Genomic DNA, 18,027 nt, shown 5'->3' on the forward strand with positions numbered 1-18,027 from the left:
CAACACTGCATCCCGCCCCACTGACCCAGATCTCCGTCACAACACTGCATCCCGCCCCACTGACCCAGATCTCCGTCACAACACTGCATCCCGCCCCACTGACCCAGATCTCCATCGCAACCCTGCATCCCTCTCTGGTGACCCGAATCTCCATCGCAACACTGCATCCCTCCCCACTGACCCAGATCTCCGTCACAACACTGCATCCCACCCCACTGATCCAGATCTCCATCGCAACACTCCATCCCACCTCGCTCACCTGGATCTCCATTGCAACACTGCATTTTGCCCCACTGACCCAGATCTCCATCACAACACTGCATCCTGCCCCGCTGACCCAGATCTCCATCACAATACTGCATCTCGCCCCGCTGACCCAGATCTCTGTAACAATGCAGCATCCCGCCCTACTGACCCAGATCTCCATCACGACACTGCATCCCGCCCCACTTACCCGGATCTCCGTCAAGACGGAGCATTTCACCAGCTTGAAGTTCTTCCCCATGTTGAAGCTGTTGCTGTGAAAACACACTTTGAGGATCCTCACTTCCTCCTTCTCCACGTCGATTGGCACTGACACCATGGTGGGGTCCAGGGTCCCACCCAGGCTCCGGAACGAGCTCCCCCGCAGCCGGGTCAGGGTCTCCGGGATTCCTGACATCCTGAGGGGCACGGCGCTGCTAAGAGCTCAGCATCACTCTCCTGCAGGGACAAAGACACAGGTGGATGAATGAAGAAGGAACAACCCCGGCTCAGGCTGCATGGCTCCAGCTTAGCGCAGGGCAGCGGACAAGACAGCAAAAGACAGCAGGGCTCTCAGCAATCACCCCAGGGCTCAGGACCCCCACATCATATGAATTGACTTGGGCGGGGAGAGCTCAGCATGGGGGGGGGTGGGAAACCTGGCCTGGGGCCAGTGGGGGAGAGGCAGGGAAAAAGCACATGAGATGGGGTGGGATGGTGGAGGGACAGGGAAGGGAGAGGGCATCAGCATGGGTGAGGAGGGGAAGCCAGCATAAAGGAGAGCCCTGGCGTTCCCCCTGAAGCAGGAATCCTGCTCCTGTGCCATGTTTACTGGTGGGAATTCAAACCCCCGCACCCAGGCCTGCGCTTCAGCCCACCGGTGAGAGGCTCCGCAATTCCGCCCCGTGCCAGGAGCCTGGGACGGCGGCATGGGCAGGCCAGCCTAGGAAGCAGGCATGTGCTCCACACGGGCCTGTCAGGGCAGGCGGGCATGACGTGAGCTCACTCAGCCGGCAGGGCGCCGCTCCCCTAAGACACTGCTGCGTCCGTAGCCCAGAAACACTGTGGCTTTCCGGCCCTGCTTCCTTCAGCTATACAGTGTAAAGGTCCTGGCTCCCTCTGGCCCAGGGCCTGGGCTGCAACCTGACCCGAAACCTAGCATGGGGCTCCTGAGCTGGAGCGGCGCAAGCCAGCTGGGCCTGCATCCTCCAGCACACGGCATTACAGCGGTGGGCAGAGATATAGGCGCAGTCGTGATCTGCTACACTCGCCATTCCGGGGGCTGCCAGGCCAGTGTGACCTGATGGCTGCTCTGCACCACTCTTGTTCATACAGGATCAGACCTCCCTCACCCTGGGCTTTCTGATCTGCTCATTACTTTCCACCTTGGACCTACACACCTAGCTCCCCCCACCCTCTCCACCTGCCCCAGGCCGGATCCTTCCTGCGCTGGGAAACTACGGCCGAAAGCCTGACCCACTGTGATCCTCCCAACCTTGATTTTCTCCCCTCTTCTTTTTAGTCAGTCCAGCCCAAGCCCCGGTTGCGGCTTTGGATTTGGGGTTTTATGCAGAAGGACAAAATGGTGCATTTTCCAGCCTTCCTCAGCAACCCTACAATAACAAGGCGGTGCGGACAGCCATGCTCTTGCAATCAACCCTACGGACGGATCACAGCCCGGCCCTTGTAAGCGACCCTAGCATGACAAAGCAGCGTGCACCGTTGTGCCTTCGTCAGCAGCCCTACAATAATAAAGCAGAGTGCCCTGTTCAGGTGGGTCTGCAGATCTGAACATCATGCACCCATCACTATGAGCTAGGTTGTGAGCCCTTTACTGGCATGGGTGAGCAGTGTCACACACAAATACTCTCGTGTCCTTGACGGGCATTATCTGTGTCAGCAGCTGCTTGCTAGTTCATGGGCTTTACCATCTGGCCCTCAGTGAGACTTTTCCCCTGAATAAAATCTTTGCAGCTCCCCTTTATAACAAACCCCGCAATGCCAAAGTCGATTGTGAGTCCCAGCTGCCTTGATTTCTTATGACGGGGCCTGGCAGAACCAGGAAGCACACACAGATGAACAATCTCTTTCATCTCAAAATGATTCACCAACTAGATCACTGAGATGCAGCCACCTCTGGGGTGAAGGGTAGCAGCTAACTCACACAGCAGCTGCCCAAGAGGAAACATTTTCCCAGGACACCAGGGGGAAGTGTTTTCATGGAACCACAGAGAGGCAGGCCTGCAAGGGACTTTGAGAGGTTATCTAACACAGCCCCCTGCAGTGAGACAGGACCAAGTAAACCCAGACTAGGAGTTTGTCCAGCCTGTTCTTAAAAACCTCCCATGATGGGGATTCCACACAGGGGCGGCTCCAGGCCCCAGTGCTCCAAGCGCGTGCTTGGGGCGGCTAGCTGCAGGGAGCGCTCTGCCGGCGCCCCAGGGGCGGCAGGTGGGTTGCCCTCGGCAGCTTGCCTGTGGAGGGTCCGCTGGTCCCGTGGCTTCGGCAGACCTCCCGCAGGTGTGCCTGCGGAGGGTCCGCTGGTCCTGCGGTTTCAGAGGACCCTCCGCAGGCAAGCCGCTGAAGGCAGCCTGCCTGATGTGTTGGAGGCAGCAAAATGCCTAGAGCCACCCCTGATTCCACAGCCTTCCATGGAAGCCTGTTCCAGAGCTTAACTCCCCTGAGAGTTAGCAAGTTTTCTCCTGATGTCTAAGCTAAACGTCCCTTGGTGCAGATTAAGTCCATTATTTCTTGTCCTGCCTTCAGTGGACACAGAGAACAATTGTTCACCGCTCTCTCTAGAACTGTCCTCTACATAGTTGAAGATTGTTATCAGGTCTCCCTCTCAGTCGTCTTTTCTCACGGCAAATGATGTCCTTTTTTTCAACCTTTCCTCACAAGTCAGGTTTTCTAAACTCTGGATCATTTCTGTTGCTCTTCTCTGGACTCTCCAATTTGTCCACTTCTTTCTTAAAGTGTCGCACCTAGGACTGGACACAATGCTCCAGCTGAGGCCTCCCCAGTGCCGAGCAGAGTGGGACAATTACCTCCCACGTCTTACATGTGACATTTCTGTTAATACGCCCCAGAAGTATATTAGCCTTTTTCACAACTGCATCACAATGTTGGCTCATACGCAATCTGTGACCCACTATAATCCCTCAGCCCTTTGCAGCAATATGACCTCCTAGCCAGTACTGCCTGTTGTGGAGTTGTGCATTTGATGTTTTCTTTGTAAGTACGGCACTTTGCACCTGTCTTTACTGAATTTCATCTTGGTGACTTCAGGCCAATTCTTCAATTTGTCAAGGCTGTTTCGAATTCTCATCCTGTCCGTCAAATTGTATGCAACCTCTCCCGGCGAGATGTCATCTGCAGATTTTATAAACCTACTCTCCATTGCATTATCCAAATCATTCATGAAAATATTAAATAGTACCAGACCCAGGACAGATCCCTATTGGTCCTCACAAGATACGCCCTCCCAGTTTGACAGTGAACCACTGATCACTATTCTTTGAGAACAACCAGTTGTGCACCCACATCATAGTAATTTCACCTAGATCACATTTTCCTAGTTTGCTTATGAGGATGTCATGAATGATTGTGTAAAAAGCCTTACTAAATTCAAGACACTGACAATCCCAGAGAGGCCCTGGATACCAAGTGACCCTATAGCAGTCCATTCAGGGCGAAGCTGAAGCACACGGAAGTGTGGAATGCTTATCCTACAACTGCATATGCTCAGTCACTGGGACAGCCAACTCATGACCTTTCACCAGCATTAAGGGAAACAACCCAGGCTGATGACCAGCAACCAGCTCTTGCTTGTCCTAGTTCGAATTAAAACCAAATGTCTCGGCCTGAAATGTAAATCACCTCCGATAATGAGGCGGGAAAAGAAGGATCAATCAGCCTAGGGAGAGAACTCCCTGGAGCACAATAAGGATTTACGAGGAGAGGCTGAGGGAACTGGGGTTATTTAGGGTATGGCTACACTCACACTTTACAGCGCTGCAACTTTCGCGCTCAGGGGTGTGAAAAAAACACCCCGAGCGCTGCAAGATACAGCGCTGTAAAGCCTCCGTGTAATCAGTGCCGCAAGCTACCCCCGTAGAGGATGTGATTTACGTGCAGCGCTGGGAGAGCTCTCTCCTAGCGCTGGCACTCCGACCACACTCATACTTCAAAGCGCTGCCGCGGCAGTGCTCCCGCAGTGCTGCCGCAGCAGCGCTTTGAAATTTCAAGTGTAGCCATATCCTTAGTCTGCAGAAGAGAAGAGTGAGGGGGGATTTGATAGCAGCCTTCAACTACCTGAAGGCGGTTTCAAAGACTATGGAGCTCGGCTGTTCTCAGTGGAGGCGGATGACAGAACAAGAAGCAATGGTCTCAAGTTGCAGTGGGGGAGGTCTAGGTTGAATATTAGGAAACACTATTTCACTAGGAGGGTGGTGAAGCACTGGAATGGGTTCCCTAGGGAGGCGGTGGAATCTCCTTCCTTAGAGGTTTTTAAGGGCAGGCTTGACAAAGCCCTGGCTGGGATGATTTAGTTGGGGGTTGGTCCTGCTTTGAGCAGGGGGTTGGACTAGATACATCCTGAGGTCCCTTCCAACCCTGAGATTCTATGATTTTAAATAGTTGATGGTCGCCATTCCCCGACACACAGCAGGGAGAGGGCTCAGTGACAGACTGGATTATTTGGGGGCCAGTGCAGAAGCAGGATTAAAGCAGAACTGGGCCAATGCTACTGAAAAATGATGCCCCACCATCCACTCCAGTTTGTATTCACTGTTGGGCATGTCCCCACCGACGTCACCCTCAGGAGGAGTCATTCAAACCAAATCTCAAATTCTTTTGCACACAGGAGAATCTGTGCCCTTATCCAACTGAGGGACAGAAAAAAATACAATGTGACTCAGCTGACCAATCACAAGAGTTTAAATACTGAAAATTCTGATATTGCTCACAATTGAACCACCTTTTGAAAGGGTGAGGCTGGATCTCTAAGATGCATGCATTGCATTGTTCTGCAAGAGGATGGCTGAATCCAGCTAAGGTCCATGTTCTGCAAGGAAGTAGCTGGATTCCAGCTACCAAAGGGGGCCAAGGGGAGGGTCTACACAGGGCTGCCCAAGCGGGGGGGGCGGGCAAGTGGGGCAATTTTCCCAGGCCCTGGGCCCCACAGGGGCCCCCATGACAAAATAGAATTCTATAGTATTGCAAGGTTTTTTTTATGGAAGGAGCCCCCAAAATTGCTTTGCCTCAGGCCCTCTGAATCCTCTGGGCAGCCCTGGGGCTACAGGTGACCAAACAGATCTTCTCCCTCTTGAATACAGCGACATTCCAAGTGAAGCCTTAGCATGTGAGACTTCTGGGTTCTGATGTGTCCGAGTGCTCTGGCTAGCACACTTCCCACATTGCTGAAGCTACCAAATCTGTGGATATGCACCTCTGTGTGAGCCTCTATCCACAGAAACCTCACAAAGCATGTTCTGTGGCACTGAAATGGCTCCACTGCACCCCCACCCTGGACGGGGGAGATGGACTGGGCGAACGCTTAGGTCTTTTCCATCTCTAGTTTTTATAACAACATTACACTCCAGTGCACAGCCGCTGTCCTACCTGCCATGCTAAACCCAGCTGGTTGCTGCTGTTTATACCCTGACACTGTTCACCCCGGATGCATGCGTGATGCATGAAGGAGCTCTTGGAAAAGGACACATCACCGCAGGTGACATGGAGCCTCATACAGAGGAAACTATGGGAAGCAGGACTCCTGGGCCAAGAAACGACCAGCTGGAGTGAAGGTGGTGTGTTCTCTGTACCTCAAAGGCAGGGCTGCTCGCATGTGGCTAGTTTTTTGTTTCTTAGCACAGAGAAAGTTTATTGACCTGCCAGGTCCCAGGGCCACTTGGCTCCAAGGCAGAGCCGGATTTCCCAGCCCCCCGTGTAACAGCACGACGGGCGCTGCCCCCGACTATCCTACGTGTAACAGAGACTGGTGCCCGGGGGCTGCCCGGTGCCCGGGGGCTGCCCAGCGAGGGACTGGATCTGCTGGGCCGACTCACCAGGAACCGTGATTCAACCCCACACCTGTCACCCGAGCCTAGGAAGCAGAATCAGCTTGCACTAAAACACCCTGCCCCCCACAGCCCAGGCACCCCCCCAGCACCCGGTGCCAGTGCAGCAGGGGCACAGGGCGAGTCCCCCCGACTGGCAGGCAGACACAGGGTAGGTGGTGCTGCTCGCCCGAGTCTCCCAGCTGCGGCCAAGCTCTATGCCCAGCTCCCACAGTGAAGTGGCTCCCTGCCCCTGCCTGGGGGCAGCTCCCCCCAGCTCCAAGGACAAGCTCTCCCCTCCCTGCCCACTGGGGCCCCAGGCACCCCGACTCTGGGCTGGGGAGGCCACAGGCAGGACAGCGAGGGGAAACCGCCAGCCTGCGGGAGGGAAGGCGATCCTGGAGATGGGGTTTCCGTGACACCGGGGGGGGCTCTGTCTGAGCTAGGAATTCCCACTTCCCCAGTGACTGCACGCCCCACCCCCGACAGGACTTGCTCACATCTGGGGGACCCTGCCACGGCGCAGCCAGGGGAAATCGAGGCAGGTGCCGGGTGCTCCCTAGGTGCAGGAGGAGGCGGGGTGAGTGGCCTCTGCCCCCGCGGAGTGACTAGTTGCCAGTTATTTCCCATACAGCAGAGGTCTCAAACACAGGGGCTGCATGCAGCCCGCCAAGCTCCCCGCACCCTTGCCCTGAGTTATTTCCTGCGGCCGCCAAGCGCCCCTCCCCTCCAGTGCGCCACATCCCCGCTCTTCTGCCTACCTCCAAGCACTTCCTGCCTCCAAACAGCTGTTTGGCGGTGCTTAGCGCTTTCCAGGAGGGAGGAGGGAGGAGCAGGGAGCTGCACAGTCAGGGGAGGAGGCAGAGAAGATGCAGGGCAGAGGTGGAGATTTGGGAAAAGAAGGGGGTGGAGTTGGGGTGGGGACTTTGGGGAAGGAGTTGGAATAGGGGCGGGGCCTCATCAAAGAGGTAGAGTGGGGGCGGGGCTTTGTACCTTTATATGAAAAGGTGTCAGTGATGTGGCCCTCGTGGTGATTCGAGTCTGAGATTCCTGCCATACAGGGACGAAAGGCCCCGCCCTCGGGTAGCTATCGCTGGGCAGCAATCCACAGCCTGGAGTGTGATGCCGACGTTTGCAGAGTGCTCAGCTGTTATCGGCAACACAACAGCAAAAGAGTGGGTGACAGCACTGATACAAAGCGTGGCTGGCCGGAAGGTCAGGTCATGGGCATGTCGTGTAGCAGGGGATTTTACTATTATTTATTCGTATTTATTATGTGTATTATGGTAGCCCCCAGCAACCCATGTTGGGATTGGATCCCCCATTGTGCTGAATGTTGAATGGACACGGGCCCTGTCCCAGAGGAAGATAAGTGACATCCAAGGGCTGAAAGAGTGGGATACAATCAGAGAGAGTTTCTCTGCCGGTGTAAATCAGTGTAGTTCTGTCACTGTCAATGGGTCTACACCAGCTGAGGATCTGGCCTTCATACACAGATGCAACAGCAATTTCTTTCTTTCTTTCTTTCTTTCTCTCAGAATGATAACTATTCTGAGCCAGTACCAGCTAGTTCCACCTCCCCATGGGGTGTCATGGGCTGAGTCGGGTATACTGAGGAGGGGGACCTGGAGAAGGGAGACGGGACAGTAAGTGGAGAAGCAGGAGGGAGTCAAGACAAAGGAAGGTGTTAGAGGGAGTCAAAAGCAGAAAGCTTTCAGCTGGGATTGGGGGCGTAGGAATTGCCCAGACCTGCAGGAAGCTGCTGTTTGGCCAGGACTGGGACAGAGCTGAAAGAGGAGGAGTGGCACCTGCAATGGAGGAAGCCGACAGGCGCATGGGGCAGGGGGTGTTTGCAAGCGGTGGAGGAGAATAGGCCCGCGAGGGATGAGCCAGGGCTGGCTGATGGAGGGACGTACTTTGCAGAGGGGCCGGGAGCAGACAGTCATGGAGGGAATAGCCAGATGAGTCAGTGGAGGAGGGCAAGAGACGCATCAGTGCGCTGGAGACGGAGGGCCAGGCGCTGGGCGCACGTGGGAGATGCTGAAGGCAGCGAGGGGGCAGTGCTGGTCACAGGGAACACGACTGAGGTAGCAGCGTTTAGGGGGATGAGCCGGGCCAGGCATGAGGCGAGGGGAGAAGCCAGGCCACTAGCCCCACTGGCTGAGGCTGGGCACAAGAGGAACACCCAGCCACGCGAACCAGGCTGACCCGCGACAGCACGTCCCAGCAGACGGAGACATTCGCTCGTCTCCAAGCCCGTTCTAACAAGTACAGCTGCTTCCCAAGAGCTGCAGTGGGCTGGAGCCATCCTCCCGCTTCTCAGTTTCGTGCCAGTGAAATGTCTCCATCTGTTCTTCGAAACACTTCCTTCTGCTGCCTGCTTTTCAGGGTGCAGAGCTGGCGGGGCGGGAGGAGGGAGGAGTCTCCATTCTGTCTTCAGCATGTTCCTCTTTTCAAAAAGTCTCCTTTGAAATCCCCCACAATGATTCAGCTGGGTGCTGGGGGATGGCCCCTGCTTGTCCCAGAATGGGCATGGCCCAAGGGCAAGTTTCCCTGATGCTGCCAGCCTCCCATGGGCCTCAGCCCTGCCCAGGTGGGCGAGAAGGGCAAACAGGTCCAGCGCCCAGTCAGCTGGAGAAGGCGGAAGGCCAGGGAGCAGCTGCCTGCTGGTTCTAAGTCAGAGCCAAGGGCCCTGGAGGGCTGAAAGAAGGGAAGCAGCCACCACTGATGTCTCCTTGTCACAGCTGGACCCAGGACTGTGAAAGGACCCGATGGAGTGAGGGGTGCTCCCCTGGCTAGGACGCTCCCAGCAGAGAGGCTGTGGGACTCCCACCCCAGAAGGCAGGGCAGGGTGGCTGTCTGGGCACAGGGAGGGTGGAGGACTGACAGAGGGGCCAGAGGTAGTGGAGGGCGCCCGAATACTGCATGTGTTATGTCAACGGCCAAACAATGATGTGATTTTTAAGGGCGACAAGGGGGATAGGGGCTACACTTTGGGACTCGGTTTTGTTCATAAACCATGAAAATGGACTCAAGAAGCTTCCATGGAGTTACTGGGGGGCACTATCATAACCTTCCTACTCAGATTTGAACCTTAGCGTTCATAACCTGAGAAGCTAGCATGAACCCCTCTAAGCTTAATTACCAGCTTAGATCTGATCTCGCTGCCACCAACCAGGAATCCCAGTTCCTGGTACACTTGGGTCCCCCAAAACTTTCCCTGGGGAACCCCCCAAGACTCAGATGCCCTGAGTCTCCTAACAAAGGGAAATAAACTATTCCCTCCCACCTCTCTCCCACCCAGAATTTCCTCTCTGGACTAACCTGAGAGTTACTGATGCAACCTCTTTACATCACAATACCAAGAAGCATTATTCTCTTCCACAAAGAGACAACCATAATTACAAGGTAACAGAAAAATTCTATCTCTCATCTTCCCCCTTAGCTTCTTCTCCTGCCCTTGGACAGCTAGGAGAGTAAACACAGAGCGTAGTGTTTCCCCTCCCCCTGTCTTTCCTTGCTTCCTTAACAAGAAAACCAAAACAGTTTTAAAAGAAATCCCTATTATATAAAAAGAAAAAAACATAAAACATGATTCTCTGCATTAAGGTGACAAACAACAGGCGCTAATTGCTTCAAAAGAAAAATTGGAAGATGACAGTCTTCAATTCAAAAAGATATCCAATTTAAATATTCAGCAACTACACACTGTAAATACAAAAAAACATAACATCCTGATATTTTCTACCTTTGTACTTACAACTTGGAACTGAAGATTAGAAGCTTGAAGATAGAAAGATCCCTCTCTTAGCTGAGAGCCAGACAAAAGGACAAACACCCAAACAATTTCATCCCTGAGGCCTTGGGAAAATCCGTTGACCGGATATGGTCCTCTGGTCAGGTGTTTGGTTCCCTTTGTTAACCCTTTACAGGTGAAAGAAACATTAACCCTTAGCTATCTATTTATGACAGGCACTAAAAGGGAAACTGAGGCAAGGAGCCACTTGCAAGGCTGTCCCGAGGCCTCTGGTTTACACTGACATTCAGGGAGAGCCTAATCCCAGTCCCACTGAACTGTCACAAGCCAGCACAGCCCAGTCCTCACATGCCAGCAGGGACCCCTGTGGTACCCCACCCCCAGTACAGCAACCTATGAAAGCCAGTGCAGCAGAGACTCCGTTAGTAACAGAGCATTAACCATTGACCTACATGTGCCCCCTGGAATTACTTCCTAAACCTCTGTATCCTGCCCACCTCCGTTCCTCCAGTACTTGTGCTGCCACCTCCCAGTGGGGACCATCCACTAACGAAGATGCTCTCGCCATGCTCCCATCCCAACTTAAATGTCTCCTAACACAAGAGCTAGGCTCACCCACACTAACTGACAGCTCCTTCTTTTTGGATTCCTCTCCCCTCGACTGCCTGGCAGAGCCCAGCTGATGGCCTTCAGGCTGAGAGGCAAGGTGTGTTTATACTGTTTAGCACTGGACCGGCTTTTGTGTTCTGGAGTTTGGGTTTTGTTCTGTTTTAATTGTCTGCACTTAAAGAGACAATGCCAATATATAAATAGGGATTTGTCTCCGCGCTGTATTCTGCTACCACTTGGAACCTAATGCCAGCTGTAGGGATAGAACTCGGAGCCTCCTGCTCAAGCTAAAAGAGAATCTCCATTATCAATTGGCAGTACAGGGCATAGGAGACACAGTTGTGCAGTTCTTACCTCATCCAGCAGAGATCAATAGTAACACACACATACATCCACACACTTACTTTTATAATTGAAGATATACCTATCTCCTAGAACTGGAAGGGACCTTGAAAGGTCATCAAGTCCAGCCCCCTGCCTTCACTAGCAGGACCAAGTACTGATTTTTGCCCCAGATCCCTCAGTGGCCCCCTCAAGGATTGAACTCACAACCCTGGGTTTAGCAGGCCAATGCTCAAACCATTGATCTATCCCTCCCCCTCATTACAGCATATTGTTAAACCTATTTTCTTGCCAGTGTTACCAATAACAATAACCATGGATGGTTAAAATTCTCTCTCTTCTAATCATCTAGTTTGCTGTTGATTCTTTAACACTCTGCTTGTTCATCAGCTTGGACAATGGGAATTAACGAAGTGAGTATCACTTAGGTTCACAGGGACACACGGTGGGGGTTATAATATCTTTTATTGGACCAACTTCTTCCAGAAGTTAAGATATTAATTACCTCACCCACCTTGTCTCTCTAATATCCCAGGACCAACAGGGTTATAACAACACTGCAGATAAGTTGAGTTCATAGTCAACTACACAGTCAACTGATCAGCCACTCATGTTTGGGCTGCAAACATTCCAGGAGAATGTTTCATTGTTTGCAAACAATTGTGTCTGGGAAATGACACAGAAACCTTTCTATTTAGTCTCTTTTTTTCCCCCATCTTGCTTTTGTACTTTGTAAATCTGAGGCTGGATCTCTGCTAAGATAGCGTTGTGGCCTCACGTTTTCATGAGATCTACATTCTGGAACAACCACAGTGACACAGGTTAATTTAAAAGAAATTAATAAAAGAGCAATAATCAGTGTGGAATTTCAGACCAAAATTAGTTAAAAACAGAGAACGCGGACACTGAAATCTAACTTGAGCCTCAAGGCTGCTGTCCCTGGTCAGGATAAGGGAGCTGAAAAGGGAATTGCACCTGTGGTTGGCTTGCATATATTCAAGCAACGGCAGGAAATCTACTCAGGCTTGGCGGATTGAGCCATCGTTAGTGGGGGGACGTGGGAAAGGCAAAAGCATTAGTCCCCATCTCACACAGCTAGAGCTGAAGATGGGATCATGCAAAGTGTAACATGGTAGCAGTGTGTTTTGTGTCCCTGTCCGGTGGCTGGTCCACTAGAGGATAAAAGCCTACTACTGCTGGTGGGTTCATCTTGAGCTCAAGTGGCAGAGGTCTGTGTGACAATCCCAAGAACCACCTTACAGGGACAGGCCTGTGTAGAAAAGGCCCCAATTCTGCAAAGTGCTGAGCACCCTCAACCCCCGGGAGCTTGGAAGCGTTCAGCAGCTGGCGGGATCAAACTGCTGGGTGAGAGGCCTTCCCGGTTTTTCCCAGCCCAGCCCAGCTTTTCCCAGCCCAGCCCTCGGAAGACTGGCAGGCTGAGGAGCATGCCTCGTTGTGTGTGAGCTGTGCAGGGTTCTTGCACAGCAGCTGATGTAATACCCCCTCAAGGGAGACGGAGTGCCATGCTCAGGGAGACTGAGTTCCAGTGGCATTTCTGAACCTCATGAGCAGGAGTGGGGGAGCCAGGTGGTCTGGAAGAGTGTCAATCTTCCTATAACGCTAGCTGAAATGTGAGGTGGATTTAGATGTCAGGCCGTTGGAGCGTCTCTCCCCTTGCCAAGGCAAGGCTGTTTTCCAGGGAGCGTTCCCTCGGCTGTTCTGCCTAGTTCCACATAACACCAGCTAGCCCGGAATAGAAGAGGAGGTGTGTGGGACTGCAGATCAAGAGTGGGGCACGCTAGAAGAGCTGCATGGGGAGCCCAGGGCTGGGGGAGAGGAGCTGGCAGTTAGGATTGAGACGCATTGGCAGAGATGAGTGTGGTGTCCCCTGGATGGATGTTGATTCAAGTCAGCCCTGAGCGGCATCAGCAGAGCACAGCAAGAGAAACAAACATACAGAGCTGAAAGGCAGTGTAGCCTAGCAGATGGAGCACTGGTCTCAGACTCAGACAACAGGATTTTATTTCCCACTCAGCCTGCTGGGTGACCTTGGGCGAGTCACTGCGCCATTCTGTGCCTCAGTTTCCCCATCTGTAAGACAGGGATCATGACGCTGATGGCCTTTGTAAAGCACTTTGAAATCCACTGATCGAAAGTGCTACCAAAGAGCTGGATTTATTTTTTTTACTTGCCTGCACCATGCCTGGTTCAAAGCAGCCCTATTAACCCCTAACTGCCACAAAGACAGAAAAATAATTTATTTGACTGCAGTCCAGGATGAGGATTTGAAAACACATCCATTGCATTAAACAGTGAACATACCATGGGGAAACAGCTCAGCTAATTCCCTGTAAATTTTTCCCGCTCTTTAATAGCTGGATAGATTTTAGTAACTCATGATAAATAAAAACAATCTGCAGATGGGAAAAAAATAGACGGTCATAACAGACGCAGTGACGCACTGGCAGGTGTGGTCTTTGCTAATTATAAGGATGCAGAGAAGTCCTGACGGAGGCGAGACGCCGGGGAGCATGAAAGCATCATGAATACAGTTCTCCTTTCATTTCTGCTAACAGGTCTGACAAAATAGGATTAAACTATTTTTATTATAAGCACATACAACCACAACAATGCAGCTGCTCCCTCCACAATCCACATGGACAAAGGCAACTTAAAATTGGCAAAATCAGCCAGATTAGCAGCCCAAGACACTGAAATCCCCACCCGTACCACTCTCCACAGACACTCCCAATTAATACCCAAGGTGACTGTTACACTGAGGATGTGGATGCCACTCTACCTGGAACTGGACAGAGACCCATCAAACTCATTTCACTAAGCCACCAAGCAGCCACTTTGCTAGCAAGTTTGGATCACCATTGATCTTAAGAACATAGCCATGGGTAGACCGGATCACAGCTCATCTAGCCCGGTATCCTGTCTCTGGCAGTGGTCAACACCAGCTGCGTCAGAGGAAGGTAGGAGAAGCCCTACCGTGGGCAGCTATGAGATAACCTGCACACAGGGGAAGATGCTTCTTTACTCCTAATAGTTAGGGCCTGTTGCAGGAAGGGTCAGATTCCCTTCCCAACCCTTGGATAGGTTTTTTTTTTTTTTTAATCATTATTCTAACTCTGGATCATCTTGTTATCCATGGAAATGTCCAACACCTCTTTGAATCCTACTAGGCTTCAGTTATATCTTGTGGCAATGAGTTCCACAGGCTGACTGCACACTGTATGAAAAAGTATGTCCTTTTTCTCACTGTTGATTTTGCCACCTTTCTGTTTCACTGAACATACCTTTGCTCTCACATTCTGAGACAGGGCATACAGACATTCCCGGCACACCTCCTCTATCTCCCTTTCTACGAGATTTTTTTCCATGCCTTCAATCATTCTCAAGTAGTTTTGTCTGTATTTGAACCAGCAGCCTAGAAACAAAAAGCCTCTCTAGCCCACTGTTCACCAGTCCTCTATGACAGACTGCGCATCTTCTGGTCTGAAGTATGAGTCAATGTTTCCTGCTTTATTGGAGTCTTGTGTTTATGGTACCAGTCCTGCCGCTGAAGGAAGGGGGCCTGAAACAAACCCCGCCCTGGCTTTGTGCCTCAGTTTCCCCACTGGGGAAACAACAATCCTTGACCACCTTTGAAAGCAGTGCCTTTATGGTGCCCCATGCACTCAGAAAGCATTGTGGTCACAGCAGCAGGCCAGTGGGGGAGGAAGGAAGGGGCTAAACGTTTTACTAACTTTGATGAATGAGCTATTTTCCTAGCCCTGCCAGTCAGCAGGCAATCAGAACAGTTGACACCAGCTCCATTCAGTTCAGCAGAAGAATGCGTCCCCCGGCAGCCTGCCTGCTCCGAGGTCTGTTTTTATTTTTCTTTCTGTGCAGTGCGTGCTCTTTTTAGCTTTCAAGGCAGAATAATGCAAACCCCACCCCCCACTGCCCCTAATTGGGCTGGCCTCCCATCTGCTGACGACATACGCTAGCAGAGTCAATGCCTGAGTGCCCGTGCCAGAGCCCTCACTGAGTCAATAGGTGCAGTGTGAGTCAGGGGTACATTATTTCACACAGTGCCTGGTTTTAAACAAATCTGCTCACCCCAGGCGCTGGCTTTTGTCCACCTGAGTCTCCTCCTACGTCTTTATCTCAGCTGGCTCCCTCTCCCCGCGCCAAGGATTTGGGAATGCTATTTAACTCCTGGAATTTGATCTCTCCAGCAGTATCGCCTCCCCAGCGCTCCAGGTTCATACATAGCATATTTCCGTCCCTTCCCTCAGTTCCCTGCATCTTCTCTCCCCAGCTGCCTGGCACAGGCTACGGCACCCAAAGAACTTTTTGGACGTAGGCACCAAGTTCTAATCTAGATGCAAAGTTTGGTTCGTACCCATCACTACATGCCTCTAGCTCCGGCGCAGTCCCGTATGGCATCACTCCTCTGCTTGTCCATGACCCCAGCGTGCCCTTTGGCCCACTTCTCCCACAAATCTTCAGGTCCTTTTCCTTGTCACCACAATGCCCAGTTCGCCCTCCCAGCTCTGCTCCACTAACCCACTAGCCCACCTCCCTTCCTCAAATCCCCCTCTGAGACTTGCTTGTTTTGCATTTAGGTGTTCGAATCCTGTTGACTGTCTACGCATTAGGTGCCTAGCTGCCATCTGTGACTTTGAAATGTCTCCCCTACAGCACTAATTGTACTATCAAGGCGACCACAGAAGAGCCCAGAGAATGACTAAAGGATTTGAAAATATGTCTTATAGTGACAGACTCCAGGAGCTCCATATCTTTACCTTGACAGAAGGTTACGAGGTGACTTGATCACAGTATAGAAGTACCTACGTGGGGAGCAAATAGTTAATAACGGGCTCTTCATAGGGGTGCCAACTTTCTCCTCTGCTCCACCTCCCTCCCCCTGACCAGCTGGGCTCTCTGCTCTGGAGCTGCAGCTTGACGCGGGAGCCCGCCTGCCTGGCTATGAGACGCAGGTAGGAGGCTGCCCTGGCTGAGCAGTAGCTGGTGCAGGGTGATGACCCAGCACCTCCCCCCGACCTCACCTGCTGTAACTGGACTTTTGGTGTCCGCTCAGTACATCTGACCAGGCACTGCCAGATCCCCTTTTCGACTGGACTTACCAGGTCGAAAACCAGGCCCCTGGCAACCCCAGCTCTTCAAGCTCGCAGAGAAAGGCCTAACACGCTCCAGTGGCAGGAAGCTGAAGCTAGACAAATTCAGACTGGAAATACGGTATCAATTTTTAACAGTGAAAGTAATTAACCACTGTAACAATTTACCAAGGGTCGTGGTGGATTCCCCATCACAGATAGTTTGTAAATCGAGAGTGGAGGTTGTTCTGAAAGCTCTGCTCTAGGAATTAACGGGGGGCAGGTCTCTGGCCTCTGTTATACTGATCAGACCAGATGATCACAATGGTCCCTGCGGGCACTGGAGTCTGATTCCCACAGCCAGTGCCAGGACAGGAATTGGGCTATAAACTCAGTGGAAAAGGGAACTTTCATTCTGGGGAAGTGTGAAATAAACACAATTCCATTTCCCTGTCCCTCAGCCTTGGCCAAATCTATCCCCCCCGCAAAGCCAGTGGCTTGGGTGCAGTTACCCTAAGCCAGAATCTGGTCCTCTGTGTTTTGTAACTGAACTTGCTGCTGTGGTTAAATATTAAACCTGTTCGGGGAGATCGGGAAGCCGGAGACACAACTTTTCACCTCTCAGAGCTGGAGTTGAAAGCAGATCACATTCGCCATGGTCAGGGGGTGTTGTCTCGCGAAGCCTGTTAAGGGCTGATATGAAATGAGATTGGTGAGATCAGCCATTAGAATATAAGAACAGCCACAATGGGTCAGACCAAGGGTCTTCTGACAGTGGCCAGATGCTTCAAAGGGACTGAACAGAACAGGGCAGTTATCAAGTGATCCATCCCCTGCTGTCCAGGCCCAGCTTCTGGCAGTCAGAGGTTTAGGGATAACCAGAGCATGGGGCAGATTAGCCACTGGACCCCACGCCCAGGAGCCCCAGCCAGTTTGGGCATCCTGGAAAAATGGGCACCCCCACATATCTCGACCTGCTCTGCCCACCTGCCTAGCGCTCCTGCCGGGGAGTGGGGGAAGCCCCCACGCCCAGACCCCGCTCCCCAGCAGGAGTGCCGGGGGAAACCAGGGTGTGGCAAGCCCCCATGCCTTGACCCCATTTCCCCAGCAGGAGCACCAGGGGGTGGTGGCAGGGGGGACTGCAGGCAGAAGGGGTGAGGAGAGGCCCCTACTTGCCCTGCCCCCAGGCTCCACAAAACAGTAATCCACCTCTGATCCAAAGCATGAGGTTGTATCCCTGACCATCTTGGCTAATAGCCATTGATGGACCTATCCTTCATGAACTTATCTAGTTCTTCTCTGAACTCAGTTATACTTTTATCTGATTCTCAGATTAGTCCAGTTCTTAGTGAAATGGACATCCACAGCACAAAAACCACTCTAGCAATTGGCCCTAATTACTCCCCTCAGTGGTGGTCTCAATGGAGAATGCAGGGACCGAGTGGGCTTAAAGGATGAGCTACCAACCACTGACGAAGTCCCCCATGTCGTGGTTGAAGCATATTGGTGGGGGGATGGGAGGGAAGCTTGCAAAGCTACAGCCTGCTCTTTATCTGCTGTGTGAACAACCCCTCTGCTCCTTCCAGCACTACATCTAGTGAGAAAAGAGAAAGGCTTAGGCCAAGATGAGACTGCTGCAACCCATGGTCTGTGAAGTCCACAGTAGGGCATGATCATGAGACTGCCCTGTGGACATGGGCCAGCACAGACTAGAGAAAAGGGCTGTAACTACTCCTGGGGAATAGGCCAGATGCAAGGGAAAAATACAAAGAGAGTGTGTACTGGGAAATACAGCCCAGGTGAGGCTTGCAGGAGAAGACTGGGAGAAGGAGACCTCGTTTGCATCTCCTCTCATTTCTCTCTTGGGGAACGAGCAATGCGAGAGAGAAGTGAATGAACCCCTCTCCGA

General features: G+C 52.2%; 1 protein-coding gene across 1 annotated transcript in view; it reads right to left on the minus strand.

Moving 5' to 3' along the window:
• The window catches only part of PTK2B (protein tyrosine kinase 2 beta), an 86,531-nt gene that overhangs the window by 54,153 nt on the left and 14,351 nt on the right, over window positions 1–18,027 (minus strand). Inside the window, exon 2 of the mRNA XM_032790552.2 lies at window positions 455–702. Coding sequence (XP_032646443.1) covers window positions 455–661 — 207 coding nt within the window. The 5' untranslated portion in view covers window positions 662–702. The remainder of the gene's footprint in view (window positions 1–454; window positions 703–18,027) is intronic.

This window comes from Chelonoidis abingdonii, chromosome 3 (assembly GCF_003597395.2).
Source record: "Chelonoidis abingdonii isolate Lonesome George chromosome 3, CheloAbing_2.0, whole genome shotgun sequence".
Lineage (NCBI taxonomy): Eukaryota > Metazoa > Chordata > Testudines > Testudinidae > Chelonoidis > Chelonoidis abingdonii.